General features: G+C 57.3%; 1 protein-coding gene across 2 annotated transcripts in view; it reads right to left on the bottom strand.

The window, feature by feature from the left end:
* PAX8 (paired box 8) overlaps positions 1-19,476 on the bottom strand; it is a 45,761-nt gene continuing 26,285 nt past the window's right edge. Inside the window, exons 5-12 of one of the 2 annotated variants that reach the window (XM_033100835.1) lie at positions 19,278-19,366; positions 18,907-19,032; positions 18,525-18,679; positions 15,069-15,189; positions 14,468-14,674; positions 8,448-8,549; positions 3,644-3,730; positions 1-2,442 (exon numbers count right to left, since the gene is read on the bottom strand). In XM_033100835.1, the coding sequence (XP_032956726.1) occupies positions 2,366-2,442; positions 3,644-3,730; positions 8,448-8,549; positions 14,468-14,674; positions 15,069-15,189; positions 18,525-18,679; positions 18,907-19,032; positions 19,278-19,366 (964 nt within the window). In that variant the 3' untranslated portion in view covers positions 1-2,365. The remainder of the gene's footprint in view (positions 2,443-3,643; positions 3,731-8,447; positions 8,550-14,467; positions 14,675-15,068; positions 15,190-18,524; positions 18,680-18,906; positions 19,033-19,277; positions 19,367-19,476) is intronic. The other variant, XM_033100836.1, reaches the window with a different exon arrangement.

Raw genomic sequence — 19,476 nt, 5'->3', positions numbered from 1 at the left:
GCAAGGGTGCGGATTCGGCCTTAGGTCAGGGCTCAGGCTGCGGTCCCAGTCCTGTGAATGACCTTGAAAAGGTCAGCTCTCATTCTCGGTTTCCCCAAGTGTAAATGGGGCCAATATTCAGAATCAGGAAAATGGATATGGACAAGCTTTACAAACAGAAAGACACTAAGGCGATGTGAGGGCTGTCATAACTTCCAAGGGTGAAGGCGCCCCCAGCCCGGGAAAGGTGTGTGGGGAGGGAGCAGAGCGGCGCCCCCAGCAGGCCCTGTGTGGGCAGTGGCACTAGCTCCCCTGCCTGAGCTATCCCAGGGTTCCGTGTGTGCCTGGCACAGGAGGGGTAGGAAAGGGTGTACTGAACCATGTCACCCACAGCACAAGCACTGCCCAAGTCCCTTTGTCATTCAGGGTTGGAGAGGGCCAGCCCCGGAGGCTCCCTGGGTGCCCTGCATCTCAGTGATTCATGAGTAGGGTTCCCTGTGGCCCCAGAACAAGGTGGGGGCTGCCTCAGGGCCTCGGATGCAGAGGTTCAGGAGTGCAAGGAGCCTCAGGCATAGTGGGGTCCAGTGCCACTGCCAGGCTCGTAGCCAGAGGGGAGTCCTGCTGTTAAAAGACCAGCCTCATCTCTCACCCCCTCGGAAGAGACAGTGACCGGTTTCCTCTGTGGGAGGGTCCCCCCACCCCGTGGCTCCATGCTCTCATTGGTGAGCACCCTGGCCTCTCCTGTCTCCCAGCTTGGAGTCCACGGGGTGTTGTGTGTGCTGGGGGTGAGGACGCCTTCCCTCTGACTCAACCCTGGTTGCTGTCTGTCCAGCTGTCAAATTCACCTGGGTGTCTAGCCAGAACCCTACCCCTCGTTCCAGGGGTCCCACCTGGAGACAGTCTGTGCAGACAGCACACAGCCCCTGGGGCGGCCAGGCACCCCGTGGGGGCAGAGCCCTTGCAGTCACCATGGGATGTGCTTTCTTGTTCTCCAAAACTTGGGGAGGGTTGTCCCTGCAGGCTCCCTGCCCCCATCCTGGCCCAGCCACCCCATGGCTCCCTGCATCTAGGACCCTCCAGCAGCCTGACCAGGGCCTTGCTGTGTTGGAAGTGCTGGACTTACAGTAAGAGGACTTCATTGAGCCCACCACTTCTCCTCAGGCAGGTGGTTTCACTTTTCCTGAGCCTCAGTTGCCCCACATGTAAAATGGACCCAATCCCACCTTCCTTGGTGTGAGGACTCCACACTGAGCCTGGCACAGTACAGCACAGTGGACATCATGTCCCCTGCACACACCACCAGCTTACAGCTGCTTCTGTGCGCCATGCCCAGGCAGGCGGTCACCGCCTCCACACTGACTCTGTTTGGGTGTCTAAGACTGGCTGGGACTGTCCCTGCGCTTATTTTATACTTGCATTTTCTTGGAGCTGCAGGACACAAAGCATGGGCTAGGTGGTGTGCGGCGTGGCACAAGTTACAGCGGGGGCTCCAGTCCCAGGGATTCCCAGGCGACCCCGGAGCCTGAAATGGAGTCGTGGTTTATTGAGTTGAGCGGCAATGGTGGGCAGCCTTTCAAAAAAAAAGAAGCAGCGAGGAGAGAAGCCCAGCACGGCAGAGGGACGATTCACTGAGGGCCCAAGTGCACAGAGGGAAGCGGCCCACACAGAGCTGCATTTACAGTATTTACAGTCAGGCCTTGGGGCACGAGCCCAGGCAAGTGGGGCAGAGAGGGAACCTACATCCCTGGCTGGGGTGACGAGGGTCTCCTTGCTGGGGCCTCCTTGGTAGGGCTCTTGGGGCCACAGGGGGGCTCCACCTGTTCTGCCTGGGCCCTTTGGGAACTCTGTCTCCCGCTGTGACAAGCCTGTTCTCTTGGCATCCCAGCAGCAGGCAAGAGGAGGCCCCCTGACCACCGCTAGAGCTTCCGGTTGACCAGACCCAGCACTCAGCCTGTGACCAAGGTGGGGGGCGGGGGTAGGAGGGGCCAAGCAGGCCAGAGCCTCAGCTCTGGGGCAGCCCTGCAGGAGGGACCCTCAGGGTGGCTGTGACGTGGGATGGACAAAAGGACAGCTGGGGCCCTCAGCCCACTGTGGGCCCTGCTGCCATATATCTGGAGCTCCAGGCCGCGCCTGTCTCCCCACATGTCTCGTTCTGTGTCTTTTGGGATGGGACTCCTGGCTCACTGGAATCTTGGAGGAGAGTCCGGCCTTCTCCGAAGTTGTCCTGTGTCTCATGGTTCATTAAGTCAACCACACAGGGAGTGACCCGCAAGGCTGGACTTGGGATTTTCATGTAATAAATAAAGATTCCTTTCGGTGACGCTCTGGGGCCTGTCCCAAGCCGGGTCCTCTTGCTGCCCCAGTATTCCCACTGTCCCCATGGCGACTACAGGTGGTCAAAGGCTGTGGCGGTGGTGGGTGGTGCACTTGGCCTCGGTGTGGAACTGTAATAATACGGGGAACCTGGACAGGGCAGAAAGTAACAGCAATACACTGATCAGAACGGGCCACGGCTCCGCAGCCCCCAGGCTCTGGGGACCTTTTAGACACCACGCTAACCACTGACCCCACCTGTCCCAGCACACTGCCCATCTCCTCTCCACCGGTTTCCTCCTCTGGCCCGGGCCCCTAAGACTGCTGTGACCTTCCCTGCCCTTGTTTCCGGGAGACAGCAACCGAGAGCAGTGATGTCTGCATAACCACACACACTGGGGGACCATAAGGGTCTCCCCAGCTTTGCTCAGAGGCCACAGAATCTTCCTCCTCAGAACCAGAGGGACTGAAACTCCGACTGGTCAAGGGGACCATGGGTTTGAGGGTCTCCACGGGGAAGGGGGGCTCTGTGAGGGGTGCCTGACCCCCCATGTCTCAGTGCCCCCAGCACTTATGGCTAAACTGGACAGAAAGGTGGCTTGGAGTTGAAGTCATCTGGCAAACAGAGCCCGGGTCAGCCACCACCCCTGCAGCCATTTCTGGACTGCCAGGAGGTAAGGGGAGCGAGGGAGGGGAAGGGGGTCTTGGGGGACAAACGGTCCTTCCAGGCCTGTAACCATGCCCACAAGGTCAGCCACACTTGCACGCTGCTTCTCTGGGGCCCAGGTCAGCTTGAAGTCACCACCCGGAGGGCTGAGTGCAGTTCCCCAAGTTCCCCATTTCTGGGGCTTGATTTCCTGAAGAGCTTCCCTGCGCACCTCAGGCTCCAAGTGAGAGGGGCGTAAGCAGCTGAAGCTCGGCCTGTGGGCCTGGCCCCTGAAGCTTGTCCCCATCACAAGCCACATTCCAGTGCTGCAGTGGAATAGAGGACTTCTGTGCACAATGGGCATGTGTGACCCCTGGGGACGGTGCTGCCATCAGCACGCTCCCAGGCAGGGGCCCCCGCCACTGTCTGCTGCTGCTGGACTGAGAGCCCCTGAGGGCATGGTGTTCACTGCGAGACTTTTGCCATCCACCCAGACCCCCAAGGCCCAAGCCCTGGATTCTACTCAAAGCATGGATCTTGCAGACGTGGCCTTTGGCAGCAGGAGGGAGAAGGGTGCAGGGGAGTCTCCCTTCTCCAAAGAACCAGACACACCACCTGCCCACCTGCATTATGTGTGACCCTGTCTCCCAGGTACCTCGGCTAACCCAGGCCCCACCTGTCCCTGCACAGTCCTGGGGCACTTACTCAGCAAGCTGGAGTTGGGGAAGCGCCAGGCCTCGCTGTAGGAGGTGTAGGGGGTGTGGCCATAGGCGTTGCCAGAATAGTCACTTCCTGTTGGAGGCACACAGGTGAGAGGTGAGGTGAACGCAGCACAGCAGGGCCGGGCTGGGGGCTGTGCAGGGCTGGCATGGGGAACCCCGGGCACAGGTGGAGCCAGGGCAGGACGTGGGACCCTCGGACATTTAGAAGGCCCTTCCCTGACAAGTTTGGCCCTCACAGGAACCGCAGGAGGTGGGTGTCACTGTGATGCGTTTTCCAGGTGAGGGACTGAGCCCTGGGGTCTGCAGGTGCCCACAGTGCAGTGTGGGAGCTGTGACTCCAGGGCCCAGGTTCCAACCACTTCTAGTGCCCCTGGATCGTCTGCAGAGGAGCCAAAGGGGGCGAGGGGGACACCACAGCAGGAACGGGTCAGTGGGCAGACCCGTGTTTTTTAGGGATGGCTGTGCACGTTCCATCAGTGTTCGCGCTGCCTCTGAGAAAGTCATCACTGTCGGGAGCTGCGTGCCTCCGCAGCTCCTGGTCTCCTTCCCAGAACCAAGGGAGGCTGGGACCGCTTGGCCTGGGGTCACATCCCCGCTGCCCACTTCCTGGCTGTGTCACCTCAGACAGTCCCTTAACTTCTCTGAGCCTTGGTTTCCTCATTGTAAAAATGGGGCACATTGTGGTCCCTGTCTCCTGGGGTTTTCATGAGGATTGAATTAGTTAATGTACATTAAATGCTCAGCACCATGCTTGGTATGTAAGAAACACTCAAGAAATGCTAGTTTTTATTCTTCTCCCATTAAGCAGGTGCCAAAATACAGTGTCAACACCTGGGTTAGGGTCAGTGGGCTGCTTCCTTGCCTGACAAAAAGGCACTTGTACAGGAGGGATAGAAGCCAGGGCAGGAAGGCAGGGGCCCAGCCAAGGGCGGTGACAGCAAGCCCTTGGGTGGGGGTGGTCTCCATCCAACTCAAATCAAAACATACGTGCAAAAGAGGGCGGGATGGAGGGAGAGGGGAAAGAAAGCAATGGAAAAAGGAAACAAGGAAGTGATCTAATCCAATCATTGGTTTCCCAAATGAAGAAACTGCCAGGAAAAAGGGAATGACATTAACCCAAGGCCACGTGTCCCCTGCGAGCTGGCACTAGAACCCCCAGCTCCTACTGCAGTTCTTCCTTGCACCCCGCAGTGTGCACTGCCCCATTTACTGCTGGTGTAGCCCAGACCCCTGGCTACACAGCAAGGGCCCCTGCCTCTGCCCCACCCAGTGCCAAGGCTGCTGGCTCCAAGAGACAGGAAGAGAGGTGGGATGCAGTCTGCCCTGTCGTGTTGTCACTCACTCGGCACACATTCACTTATGGGACACACATCTGCCTGCCCAGCACTGTCGGCTTCAGTCAGAGGGATGCTGGGCTCGGTAAGGCGCTTAGAAGGGGTGCAGCATCTTCCCACCACCAGGTCTGTGAGTGTCCCTCACCCACAAAGGGCCGGCCATCCTGTGTGCTCTGCATCCCACCTCACTCACTGTTCCAAGGACTTGGCCACTACAAGGGAGACCTTATCCTTTCTGCTTCATCTGTCTCTGCCTTTCTAATTCATCACTCCCTTCAGCCAGCAAAACATGCTTTGCTATCCTCTAAAAATCCTCTTCCTAGCCCACGTCCATCTCCAGCTCCCAGCCCCATCTCTGCTCCATGATCCCCACCTTCACCTCCCACCACCCTGCATTCAGGCTGATGCTTCACACCCCACACCCTCTATCCAGCCACTCCAGTGGTCACTTGTGTCCACTACCCCGTCTTTCCAGGTGTGTGTGCATCCTGACCCACTGGCCTATCCACGTTACTCTCCTTCAGGTTCCTTCTCTACGAGAACTCTAAAGGTTGGAGAGCCCCAGGGTTTGGCATGGGAATCTTCTGTGATTCCACATCCACAGTCTCTTTCTCATGATCTTGTCTAATCCTCAGCATTAAATAGCAGCTCTGAACAATGGCGGACGTGTACACCTTATCAGAATGTTTTCCTGACTTCACACCTATGCCATGCTTAAACAGGGTACGTAGGGGTCTCTCGATCCTAATCTGGCCCCAGTAGAACTCTTGACCCCTACCTGCCACACACTCTACCTCCACTTCTCCTAGTCTCCCCCACACATACTTGCCATGACCACCCAGGCATCTTTCCAAGCCCCCAAACCTAGAGGTCATCCTGGTTTCCTCCATTTTTGAACCCCTATAGCCAATTCACCATGGATAAAAGATGGGTGGACAGGAGGATGGATGAATGGATAATGAAAAGATGGATGATGGAAAGATGGATGGACAGATGAATGAATGGATGGGTACATGAATGGATGGATGGAAGGATGGATGGATGATGGCTGAATGGATGGAAGGATGGATAATGGAAAGATGGATGATGGACACATGGACAGATGGATGGATGGAATGGTGGATAGAAGGATAGATGGGTGGATGGATGGATGGATGATGGATGGATGGAAGAATGGATAGAAGGATGGGTGGATGGAAAGATGGATGGATGGCTAGAAGGATGGATGAGAAGTTATATGAATGTATTGAAAAATGTGTGTAAAGATGAGTGGACGGAAAGATGGATGGGTGGATGAAGGGATCAAGCTGTCTGGACCTGTTGGATCAGCTCCAGAACTGGTGTGAGGGTCATTAGTTGTGTTGATGCAGCAGGAACAACGACAACTAGAAGGCAAAACAAGAAAAGCCTGTGTCTCACCCTGTTCCTGTGTTGCTCTCTTACAGCTGGTGTGGGGGGAAGCAGTGTGGTGTAGTAGGAAGATCCCTAGGTTTGAAATCAACACAAGTAACTCACTTGGTGTGGTTACGACTCTGAGCACACCACTTGGCTTTTCTAAGCTTGTTTCCTTATCTGTATAAAACCAGGCTTATGGGAGAGATAAATGAAAAATAAAGTTAGATCTGTGAATGGTCAAGCATACAGAAGTGCATAATAAATGATCTCTGCCTTCCTTCCATTACTGACTGAAGGCCATCATTGGCATACCTTGCTTGAAGGATTTATTATGTATGTTGCACATAATAGGTGCTCAATGAAGGTTTATTGATTTTAATAAAAGGAACCCCCATTTGGTCAACTGGGAGATTGTGGCCACTGGTAAGAGATGGACAAATAATTTTCTACAAAATACTTAAGAATTCATTTACTCCATGGAGTTCCTAGAAATCAGGTGAAACATTTAAATAGCATTACATTTTCTGGAAACGAATTTGCATGTAACGTATTGGGAGCCAACCCAGCACACAAGGCAAGGCCCCTCCCTTTTGCAATTCACTTGCTGTGGTTCTGCTGTTTTTATCTCCACAACACCACTCAGGGTGAGGGCTTTCTGGAAACAACCTGGGGGCCTTTGAAGAGAGACCCATGCCTTCCAGCTACCTCACAGGTCACACCCTGGGCCCCCGAGAACTCTTGCCCTGGGCCTGCCCCTGGGATGATTCCTAATTAAGAGGAAAGCCTGGGCTTTAGCTTCTTCCTCCCTCTAAGTGGGCAGCAGGGGAGGTGGGGAGGATGCAAGGGGGGTGGGGAGCCGACTGGAGCCTGGGCTTTTGATTGAGAGGCCCCATTATCCACACTCTTGGAAAAATAACCGAGTCTTTTCCTTTTTTATCTTGACCAATCTCATTTCACGCTCCAGAAGAGGAAGGGAGGGAGGGAAGGAGTCTGGGCCAGGAGGGAGAGGAGTCGGTATTCTGTATTTTCAACGCTGCATTAAGCACATCGCCCTGGTAACCAGGCAGCAACAAGTGCCAGCTCAGCAGGTTCCCAGGAGCCAGAGCACCTCCTCTCCCTCTGCCCAGCACAGCCCAGCCCCCGCCTCACACAGGGCACCAGACTTGGTGGCTGGCAAAGACAACCCCTGGGTGGGAGGCGGGGAGCAGGCCTGGGTGAGGGCACTGTCTCTGGGGTCAGGCCAGGGAGGCGGGCCCGAGGCTGGCACGGGGGTCAGAGCCCCTTCCAGAAGCTCCAGGTGCTCGCCCCGCCCCCACCTCCCTGCCCCCACCCTGGGCAGTGGAAAAGGCTGGATTCTACCCTGTCCATCCTTTTATGTGGTTCCTAGAGAGACAACTGCCCAAAGAGAGTCTCCTTGTCCTCCTAACACCCCTGGGGAACCATTGGTTGATGACCATGTTGACAGACAAAGAAACCCAAATGACTGGCAGGCGGGATCGCAGGAAAGCCCAAATGACGAAGGACAGATGCTCCCAGCTCATGTCACACTTAGGGTATTTGGGACATGGGTCCCACCCACGCAGGGTTGAGTGAGTGTGGGGTGTGAAGGGGGCGGTACTTCAGCCATCGTCCTTACAATGGTCACCAACACCATTCCTATTCAGACGTTTCAGAAGGTAAACTGAGGCTGAGCAGAGTTAAGTAACTGGGCTTATGTTTCGCCCCAGGGTTCTGTGGCCCCAAGAGCCCTCCAGTGGGGCTCCCCATGGGTGGAAATGGTGACCTGGGGTCTGAGCAGCCGTCTGCCGCAGTTGCCCCCTTTTCATCATGGCGGGAGGTGGGAGCATCTGGGCAGGAGGAGGCCAAGCTGGGGACAGTGAAGGAGGCCGGGTGATGCCGGGGCGTCTTCGCCAGGCCTGTACAAGGAGATCCCTCGGGTCCTCCCTGCAGTGCCCTTCGGGAAGCCTGTGCATGGGACACGTGCCCCCTCAGCCCCACCTGCTCCACCTCTGGCCAGCACTTCCTCTCGGCAACGCCCCTCCGCGTCCCCTCCCTTACCTGCCACCATGCCGGCGATGGCGGAAGACGCATAGCTGCCCTGCCCGCTGGTGGGGATGTGGGGTGGGTATCCAGGCAGCGTGGGCCCCACCATCTCTCGTCCTGGAAAGACACAACAAGGAATCATCGGCTGGGCCGCTGTACTCCCTCCCCTCCTCTCTCCCCAGCAGCACACAGGCTCCACCTCACAGGGAGCACTTATTATTGCAATTCTGCGGTTTTCCCCTGTTCTCATGGTTTTATCTCCGGGAGTCTCACTCACCCACAAACACATCTGGGATGAGAAGGCTGGGGGCTGTGTCTTCTGGGTCCTCCGTACGCCCACAGCATCCAGCATAGCAGATGGCACTGCTGGCCTAAATGAATATGTTCTAGGCCACTGGACTGAGAGCTCACACCCTTTCAGCCCCAGCTCTGAGCAGAACCAAGAGCAAGGCCCTGTGGAGGGTGGCACGGGGCTGGCCTGCCGGCCCATTGCTAGCCTTCCTCTGGGACTCGTGCCAGACAGCACTAATCAATCACTGAGCCAGAGCGGTACTCCTCCTGCGGTTGGCCTGACCAGGGATACAACCCATCAGATTTACAAGGGACGGGAGACCGCCTGGCTGCCCCGACTCCGAACGGGAGACGCAGGCTCAGAGCCACGCAGCATTTACACATGGCCGTGACCCCCACAGCTGATAGTCCCATTCCTGAAAAGAACCATTTTCAGCAGAACAGACACCAGCTTTTTGCTTATCCATTTGGTGACACTGAGTCAGCTCTGTGGGGTCCCATGTCCCTGGCTTCACCTGTGCACCTGTCCAACCTTCCTGTTTGGAGACCCCGCCTGCCAGGGTGTCTCAACCCTGCGCCCTGCTCTCCTTCTCAAGTCCTGCAGGCCCAGCTCAGACTCCCTCACCGAGGAGTCTTGCCAGGGGGAAGACTGGCCAGCCCATGCTGGCCAGCCCAGGTCACGGCCATCGCCCCAGCACGTTGTCAGGAACACACACTCCACTCTCAGAATGCCCCAGTTTGGAGGATGAATTATTTGTCGTGTTTCAGGGTTTCTCAGCCCCAGCACTGCTGACTTCAGGACCGTCCTCTGCACTGTGGGGTGCTCCCATCCTAGGCCTCTACCCACTGATGCCAGGAGCAGCTCCCACCCAGTGTGACAACCAAAATTCTCTCCAGATGCTGCCATATGTCACCTGGCTGCAGAATGTCCGCTGGCTGAGAACTGCTGTGTTAGGTTGTGACCACTGTACTGGATGCCTTCTGCCTCTGCCACATCAGAGACTGCATTTCCAATTAGGACTTAACGTGGGCCCCCCGAGCCCGTCAACCAGCTTACCAAGGGTGTCCCCTCTATGGTGCTGCTGGAGCGACTTTCTTCCCACCAGTGCCCGTGGCATCCTTCGTACCTCAGCCCCATTGGGGTCGTCTGGTGATGACGGAAGGGAAGGCATGTGCCATGGACCCTATAAACCATCACGGATCCCTCCTCACCTCTCTTTCTGGAGAGTCCCTGAACACAAGCTGCTAATTCAGGAAATGCTTATGAGGAAGCATGATGAACCGGGCACTTGTGGGAAGCTGGAATGCCAAATTAGCAAGGCCAGGCCCTAAGTCAACAAGGGGCATAGATTAGGGGGAGGAGGGAGAACTGGGAGCCAAGCACCAGGGGTCAGAATCAGGACCACGCCTACTGGACTTACGCCCTTCCTCTGCAGGGGGTCACGGAACCCCAGGACCTCAGCTGGTCTTACCCCACTCCTGTCTCGTTTCCCAAGTGCCCTCAGACCAGGGCCTACATTCCCAAAGCCTCAGTTTCCTCACATGCAAAACGAGAAAACAAAGTGGTCTTAGGCACCTTCTCACCATCGCCGTGATATTGTCGGTGGCATTCGGAGCCAGGGTTTCGTGCTCCAGGTGGACGCTGATTAGTGACATCAACAGATTGTGTAAATCATCACTTGTCACGGGAGCCCTTACATACTAAATTCTATTTGAAATGAGTCATCTGTGTTCATTATTTGGAGCTGTGTGACTTGATAAAAGTGAACACAACCTCTGAGTTGCTTGACCTTCACTGTCCAGCTGTGACTGGTGCTAGAACACACAGAGGGGACCCGCTGGGGTTCTACAGATGGGCTCAGCTCCCTTGACATGGGATGGGAATGCAGGTGAGGAGCAGGGGACTTCCACGTATTTGGAGTGGCAGGAGAAGGCTGTGCAGATTACCAAGCTACAGCCTGACGTCAAGGGTATCTCTCAGACTCAGCCCTCAGGCCTTGAGCCAAGTGCCTGGCCAGCAGCCTGCATGAGAGGGAGTGACGGGCATCTTTGAGGGCCAGTGGCCCGAGTAGGACAGTGACTGAAGAGGTGGTGGCCGACCCAGGCTGGACACCTTCTCCATCCCTCTTCCCTTGAGAGGGGGTCTAGATCTAGGTCAGGTTGTGGCTAAGACACAAACCACTTAAGCTCTGTGAGCTACATATTCCCGTGAGTCTCATGAAGACCTGGGCTGGATGACAGGCTCACCTTACTTTTTGACTGAGTTCCAGGGGCTCCCTGGGTCACTGTGTTGGAAAGGAGCCTGAGGCTGCATCTGTGTGACCACAGCGGGGCTGGGGGTGAGCAGGCAAGTCTCGGCTCTCAGGCCCTGGATCTCCAGGGCTGCCTCTTCCTCCTGACCTCATCCTGCCCCCTTCATCTCCTGAGCCTGCTGCTTCTTCAGGCAGCTCATTGGGCAGAGCCCCAGGCACAGGCTCCCCTTAAGCCGCAACTCAGTTCCACCACAGTTGTCCCTGAGTCAGCGCCCATGAGAACTAGCTCCCAAATTTCTCTTGGAAACTGAACTCATCAGCCTCACTGCCCTGTATTCTCAGACTTTAATCTCCGTCCCTCTCAGTCCCCTAATTTCATCCCAGTGGGGTAGGGACATCTGAACCAAACGCTGGCACAGGCCCTGAGGCCTCCTTGTGGCCTTGGGCTCCTGGACAGGCCGGTAAGCCTCCCTTCAGGGCGGTCCTTTCCCAGACCGTGGGCACAAACGTTCCTGCCAGTCCCACAAAACTCTGCACTTCAGTTCCTTAAACACACGGTTTCTTCCCCAAGAGCCAAGAACCTTGCATCCTTCATAGAAATGAAGCCATACGGTGCAGGCCCTCCATGGCGGCCTCGCCACGCCCTTTCATCCATTTGTTTCTAAGGCTGCTCACCATAAGTTTATCTTTGGTTTGTAATTCCCCACACGGAAATACACTTCCAGTATGGTCCTATTTTTAAGAAGTTGGCCTAGCGTCGACAGGTCCGCGTCGACTGGCTGCGAAGTGGGGTTTATAAGCCAACACTAGCACCCCAGAAAAATGTTGGCAAACTGTGTAAAGCCTGCTAGAAAGCAAGATCAGAACACCGTGACGTGGAGGAATTCAGAGGGCAGAGGTAGTTGCAGACCATTTTATTTGCCCCCTTTGATGTCTGCCCTCTACCTGACCCTTTTCAATTCCTTATCTTGTTCCGATAGCAAGGAGGATTTATGGCAATCCTGAAATCTCTCTGGCAGGGCTAAATATAATTTTGCACAAAAGGATGGAGGCGGATAATGGACTCTTTGATGATAAAACCAAACTCAAAGCCTTCTGACCAGCAGAGCTAGAGCAGCCAGGACCAGGTACCTCCAGAGCACTCCTGGCAAGTATGTTGGGACCCCAGACGGGGCATCTGAAGGGAGTGGGGAGGAATGTGGGGTGATCCTACATTCCCCAAACCCGGATACTGCTTGGTCTTGGCTGGTTGGGGAGAAGCCCCAAGCCAGGAAAGTCAGAGCTGCCGGGCTGGGAAAGGAGTGACCCGGGGGACTCTGCCAAGCAGAAAAGGTGGCAGGAGATGGCAGGACGGTCCTTAGGCAGCCTCAGAGGAGGAGCGTCCCCAGAGGTGGGGGCTGAGCTGGCCATGGAAAGAGCAGTCCACCAGCTCTTTCCTCTCCTGTTGGCCCTGGCTTCCTTTCCTTCCTTTCAAATCCACTTCCTCCTCCCTTGAATAGGTGTCCAGTCCCCACTCCCCAGCCCGCGACCCTTCCTTCTCTCTGGGCCTCCCAGTCCGCTCACCCTGCCTTGGACACATGGCAGGCACTTAGGTCCAATCTCAATCAGGGGCCATAGGTGGACGGTCTTTAAGGAGATCCAGGCCAACACCTGGGCCCAGCATGGACACCCGCCATCACAGGCCTTGTGCCCAGCCACAGGGCTGGCCAGGCTCTGTGAACTACAGCTTTTGGCAACCTGCCTGGACCCAGCACCTTGAGTCTGGGCACCACGAGCTCCTATCAGAGCCCCTGCCTCTGTGCAGGCTGGGCCCTGCGGCCACCATTGACCCTCAGGGGGATTATACCCTGCACCTCAGCACCACTGGGCCTGGCTCTGGGCCACCGCCTGAAGGACACCTGCCGGTGCACACCCTGCAGCTGGTATGGAGAGTGGGCATGTTACCAAACTCAGAGCTGGTAGAAGTCGGGAGCATCCCTGATCTGACTGTGTTTGACAGGGGGTGCTTGAAGTCCTGACAGGGTGACAGGGAGGGAAGGAAGTGTGGGGGCTTCGGGGTAAGGCTTTTTCCCTGGGCTGCTCCAGCTACACTTCATGCCACTACCCAGGCTGTGCTCTGAGCCCTCCGTCTTCCCTCCTCACCCAGCTGGTCTCATTGCGCCTCTGACTGAAGCCCGCGCTCTGTCCTCTCATCTCGTATCTGCATCACAGGGCCCTCCTGGCCCTGCCTACCATTCACACGAGGCCTACAGGGAACAGGGCCTCTTCAGCCACCTCCCCCATTCCATTTTCTCTGGCTGACGTCACCCCATGCAGCTCACAGACTTCTTTCATCACTTTGGTCAAAACAAGTGACCCATCTCCACTGACTTCACCCTCTTTTGAAATCCTGAACTCTGAGTCAACACTTTCTTCCTTGCTTCCTACACACGGGGCTTCCCGTATTAGCCCTTTGCCTTTGTACCTGCCTCCTCCAAGACGGCCTCCCACATCAGACATGGCGCACGCAAACAGATCCCAGGTGTGCAGTTGGTTCTAAGAGGGGAATAAACTGGGCAGTGGACAAGCAGTGGTTTTCAAGGAAAAGCTTTCACTTCCAGAAAGAGCGGTGAGGTCCAGCTCGTCTGAAAACCACTGGTCAGAGGGCCACCCCCTTCCTGCTGTCCTTTTGGACCTGGTTCCATGCCCGGCCCAAGCCTGAAGCAGCGTCCTCCCAGTGGAGGCCCCTCAGATGTCTGAGGGCCGAACGGCACAGTGCCCCAACCACCATTCTGTCCAAACAAACACGTCATGCTTTCAGCCACTGCCCTGGGTGCACAGGCCTAGCGTCACCTGCCAACACCAGGCTCCCTTTCAGGGCCTCAGCCAGGCCCTCCTCCCCAGCCCTTCCCCTCTCGGTATAAAGGGGGTTTGCTCAAACACCCCTGAGGTGCTTCCAGCCTGGAATACTTTGAGGCCATCACTGACCATACCCCACTCCCATCTCCCAAGGGTGTGAGTCACTCTGCTGAATGTCCTCCGAGGGTGGCACTGTGAAGCCTGCACCACCAGAGCTACACCACATGTGGGGACCCAGCTGTGACTGGCCTCTTTCTTCTTCAGAAATCTGATCCAGAAACTGTCTCCGAAATCCAATGACTTCCTTCCAAAGTTTTTTCCTTTTACCCTCTCTTTTAAAAGTGTTTTACCCAGACCAAGGGCTCATTGCTTCACAGTACCTGGCTGCTGGCCTCAAGGCCAGGTTCTGGAAATCTTCAGGGCACCGCACTTCTACGCACCCCCATAGTACCTGGCCCCCAGTGGCCTGAATTTGCTGCCTGGAGACTGGCAACCTGGCACCTCCAACAGTTGCTGGAGATTTGGGAAGAGGCTGATGGTGGCAGGACAGGGGCGAGAGAGGAGGCCGGACCCCCTCAAACCAGGGGACTGGCCCTGAGGCCCCTCCCCCCACCAGGACAACGATGGCTGCAGGCCCGGCCCTCCCTGTCATACCTGAGAGGAGGGCCTGGCCCGCGAGCTGCCCGTACACGGAGGCAGCGTGGGGAAAGGCATTGAAGGGCGGGACCGAGGCTCCCGCGGGGACCCCGGAGCTGGCTTGCTGCAGGTCCAAAAAGGCGGAGCTAGATAAAGAGGAAGGGGTGGAGCTAGAACTGGACACCTCGGGGCTTTCCTGCTTTATGGCGAAGGGTGAGTGAGGATCTGTGGGGGGGAGACAAGGACAGAGGGCGAGATGAGAGTGAGGCATGCACAGCCAAGGCATGAGATGGGGGTGCGGGGTGCAGGCGGGAGGGTCACCCTCCTGGGTCTGGGGGCGGCAGGAGGGTGCTCCCCAGGCTGAGACCTCCACCTCCCTGCGGTGCCTCTGCCAGTGTAGACAAGGGCCGATGTGCCCACCTGTCCCGCAATGGGGTTGCAGAGCAGACGGTAGGACCCTCGTGACCCACCAGGAGGCCCAGCCGCACAGCCCCTGTCCTGCCCAGGCCCAGAGCCCTAACTCCTTCCTCCTCAGGCCAGCCACTCCCTGCCCTCACCTACCCTCCAGCCCATCCTCGGAGCTGGGGCCACAGGGCCCAGGAGGCTCCAGGCACCCTACCTGCCACCACAGGGTAGGTCTGATGAGTTGAGAGGTTGCGCCCCAAGGGAGTGTTGGATGGGGTCAGGGTGGCCTTCCCGTCGTCCAGGGCGCTGTTGAGCAGGGGCAGTGGGTAGAGACCCTGGGGAGAAAGAGAAGTCAGCGCAGGGGCACCTGAGGTGAGCCTTACCTGCAGCCGCGTCCTGGAAAACAGTCCCTCAGTGTCCCCTGCTCCCACTCACTCCACTTAGCGGGTTCAATAGGTCTTACTCTCCCCCACAGCCCTGCTGTTGTCCCAACCCCAGGCTCACGGGGCTGGTGGCATGCAGGATGGAGCGGCTCCTTCCTAGGACCGTGCTGCTGGACAGTGGGGCCCCTTCCTTGTGTGCTCACAGGGTTTGAACCCAGCCAGGACAGGATGTGGAGTAGAGCCCACGGTCCGTGGACTGTGCTGAGTGCCTCAGTCAATTCATTTGTTTATTCCTCTCCGGTAGGAAACACAGGCACAGAGAGGTCAAGAAACCTGTCACTCTCCCATAGGGACGAGCCAGGATTAAACCCAGGGTCTGGCTCCAGTGCCCTGAACTGGTTAACATCACCACTTCCTACATTTGCAAAGGGCTTTGCCTCTGTTGTCTGATCCGTACCCTGGCAGCCGTGTGATGTGGGTAAGCAATGTCAGGTATGTCCTGCACGTGGACAGCCTGGAGCCCTGAGGTCCCTGGTCCTGCCCCAGGTACTCCCCTTCAGTCACTTGACAGCCGCAGCTCCCACCAGGACAGGGGGGCTCCCTGCCTCTCTCTCCATATCCAGCAAACAGAAATGCTCAGCTTCAGTTTGAAGATGAAACAGGCTTTTCTTCTTTCAAGAACATTTTAGAACCTACTGACCTCTCCACACCCCCACCAGCCCCGCTTTAGACATGCGCAGGGCCGTCTTCTCAGGTGCTCCCTCCAGAAAGAACTTGTTCCGTTAAAGGTAGGCATGCACCATCCCTCACCGTGACCCCTACCACCAGGGGCCGAAGCAGCGCACAGCACACACACGTCACAAACATGCCATGAGACACTGTGCAAAACAAGTCAGGGGACACTCCCGGCTACGCAGCAGCCAGTGACGCCCACTGAGCCCGCTCTCCAAGGAGCCGGGCACCTCCGAAGGTCACCAGGGCACTGTGTCACTGCAGTCACTGACTCGGTGGTGCTCTGGTCCCAGGCCTTCTGAGCGCCTGGCTTCAAGGCAGGGAAGGTGGGGGACAATCTGACAGCCCAGCTTAACGAAACCGAATGCAATACCTAATTTCTAGAGTAAGGAAAGTCTAAAATGCCTTACTAATGTGTCGCTTCCATACCAAAATACCTGCTGAAATCCTATAGCTGCTCCCAAATCCAGTGAAAATCCCCAAACCTATGTAGTCAGACATTTTGGTGATGTCGCACAGAACGGCTCCACCTCCCAGGCTTTCAGGTGGGCACTGCACTGGAATTGGGCACAGAACTTGGGTGAACCCTGGCTCTGCTCCAGCAGCCAAGTAGCTTAATGTCCTGACCTCTCTGGGCCGTGACTTTGTCACCTGTGCAATGGGTGGCAGGACCCGCTGCACGAGGCTAATGTTTGCATGCGCGTGGAGCACTGAGTCCAGAGTGGTTGGGGACATGTGTGCTCAGCACACAGTTACTACAGGATGACTGTTTCAGCCACGTGACAGGTGCTCGTCTCTGTCACCGTAACATTCACAATCTGTTGGCCTGCTTCTTAATACACTTGAAGAACAGAGGGACAAGCACTGCACACTCCTAACTATACACGGGAGTGACACTGGCCGCTTCTGCCCAAAAGATTGCATGTTTTCGCCCACCCCAGCCAGACAGCCTCGCCATCCAGGTGGGAGAACACGGTGCCCTTGGGCGGCACCGTCAGCCACCAAGGCAAGAAGGCACCTCGCCAGGGCTGCGCCTGCCCCCTCACCTGAAGCCAGGTGGGTGAACAAGGACTAGATGCCTGATGGGGGAACCCTGACGGACATGCCGGGCCTCAGTGTTCCCATCTAACACCGGTGACAGTAGGCCTGTTTGAGTGACACCAGGGGCTCTCTATCCTCCCTGGCCCTGGCTCATCTCCACACAAACGGAGACACTGGGCCCGGTGGTCTAGAGATCCCTGTGGCTGTGACTCACTGCATGATTTCCTGTGCACATACCAGCGTGGTAGGGTCTTGGTCTCCTTGTCACAGAACAGGGTCCCTTGGGGGGCTCAGGTGTGGGCGCAGCAGGTGCCCAGGGCCTCCATGGCAGTGTCCCTTGGAGCCGTGTGCTGGCCCTGTCCCCAGCTGCTGACAGCGGCTCCCTCTGCACCCCTCTCCCAGGCCGACTGAAGGGCTGATGCAGGTTGCCTGCCCATCTGTGGGCACTGGCAAGGACCAAGCTTCCCAGATGGCCACTAGCAATGGTTCAGCCAACCGGTGGCATCAGCGCCATTGTCCTACTCAGATCTTAAGGGAGTAAGGGCTTGCCTCACTCCTGGACAATGACAGTGTGAGCAAAGAAAGGAGGGCAGACAGCACCCTAAAACTGCTGAGGTGCTGACCGGCAGGGTGCGGGGGGTACTTGTGGCAGCTGGCAGATCGTAACTACCAGAGGCAGTGTCCTGGGTTCTCTGTCAGAGTGGAGGGACTCTGCTGGACCATCTCTGCCAGCCTCACAGAAGCCAGCCCATGACAAGCTGTCACCTGCACTGAGCGCTGCAGGTGACAATGGCCTTGGAGCTTGCAATCGTCTGTGGGTTTCTCAGCTCGGTCATTGAAACCACCCTTACTGAGCGTCTCTGCCAATGGGCACAGGGCTTGGTGCCGGAAATTTTAAGTGCCCCCAAATGCTTCCCACTGTGTTGTCAAACCTCTGTCCACCGGACGACTGTGATCCAGCATGAGAAGTGACCAGGAGGGAAGGGATGCACGCCTGGGCAGCACTGATGGGCAAGGTGGTGCTTTGGCTGAGTCATAATGGCCAAGCAGTATTTTTCCAGGCAGAGCAGTGGGAGGAAAGGCACTGTACACGAGAGCACGCAGTGTGCCAGGGCAGGGAGGCATGACGAAAGGGCATGCTCACATCCTGAGTCACGCAGGGTCATGGGGGGCAGGCCTGAGTGGCCAGAGGTGGGGCTGCAAGTGCCGGCTGAGGTCACCGTGCAAGGCTTCGGGTGGCAGGACCTGACCCTGCATCCAGGAGGAGGATGGCACAGCCAGGTGGCAGGGTCCCCTGAAAGGGCTGAGCTGAGTGTGACTGAGGGAAGGTGAGAGGCCTGGGGGGATGAAGAGGGAGTGCCAGCACCCACATAATATAGCTCGTGTAGGGCTCAGAGCCGCACGAATCTTGTGCCGAGGAACCACTGAGGGGACTTCTGGCTGCTTTGATGGCAGGACCGTAGGCAGGTCCTCAGAGGCCTGCCAACCATCCGGCACCCTGCACGGCCTCTCACCTGCTCGCCTTTGGTGTGGCTGGGGGAGGCATAGGCCTCGGGGTAGAGCTGTCGCTCCAGGGGACAGTCGAGCGGCTCCAGGTGGTGCTGGCTGAAGGTGTCCGTTCGGAGGTGTTTGCGGGAGTCCATGCTCAGCCGGCAGCTGTCCTGGTCACCTGGCATCCCCAGGCAGGGAGAAAGCTGTCAGGGGACCCTCCACCCACCTGGTCCAGAATCGGGAGCAGACTCAGCTGCACAGGGACGAAAGGACCCATTGCGACCTTGGGCCGCAGGGCTCTGGCCAGCTCAGTGAAGCTGCACGCTGCAGGCCCCTGAGCCTAGGAAGTCCTGGGCCGAAGGGGGGCTTCTGCACCCCAACCTGCCCTCTGCGCCCCACACTCACTGTCGTCCATCTTCCTCTTGCCGTCGCTGCTGGGCTGGGCAATCCCCAGTAGCCCATTGATGGAGTAGGTGGAGCCCAGAGAATCTGACTGGGGTGACTCCGGGGGTGTCACGGCTGAGCTCGGGACTGCAGGGTGTGAGAGGGACAGGGTCAGGATGTGGGGGCGCTCCTGCCCCTGAGAGCCCCTACTGCTGGTGGGAGGGGCTCTGCGGTCAAGGCTGCATGGCATGCTTTCACCCTGAATATCTCAGTGTCTGGGCCCTGGGAGCCTAGCAGGCTCCTACCCCATGGAAGGGCTCGGTGCACCCATGGTGTGTGTGGGACCCCGTGTGGGACCCGGTGTGGGCACCTGCAGGCCCCGTGGCACTCACTCAGAGTGTGTCCTGGGCTCAGGGACTTGGTGGCCACGCAGCTGTCCATCGGGAGGTTGAACGGTTGTTGCACTTTGGTCCGGATGATTCTGTGAGGAAGAGAAGAAAGGCCGGTGGAGACATGAGGAGGAAGCAGGGCCGCTGGCTGCTCCACCCCACATCCAATGCCTTTCTGAAACCCCACTTGGGTGTCTCAAAG

This window comes from Rhinolophus ferrumequinum, assembly GCF_004115265.2.
Source record: "Rhinolophus ferrumequinum isolate MPI-CBG mRhiFer1 chromosome 13 unlocalized genomic scaffold, mRhiFer1_v1.p Super_scaffold_3, whole genome shotgun sequence".
Classification (NCBI taxonomy): domain Eukaryota; kingdom Metazoa; phylum Chordata; class Mammalia; order Chiroptera; family Rhinolophidae; genus Rhinolophus; species Rhinolophus ferrumequinum.
Note: the sequence above shows the minus strand (reverse complement) of the source record. Positions and strands in the feature narration are given on the sequence as shown.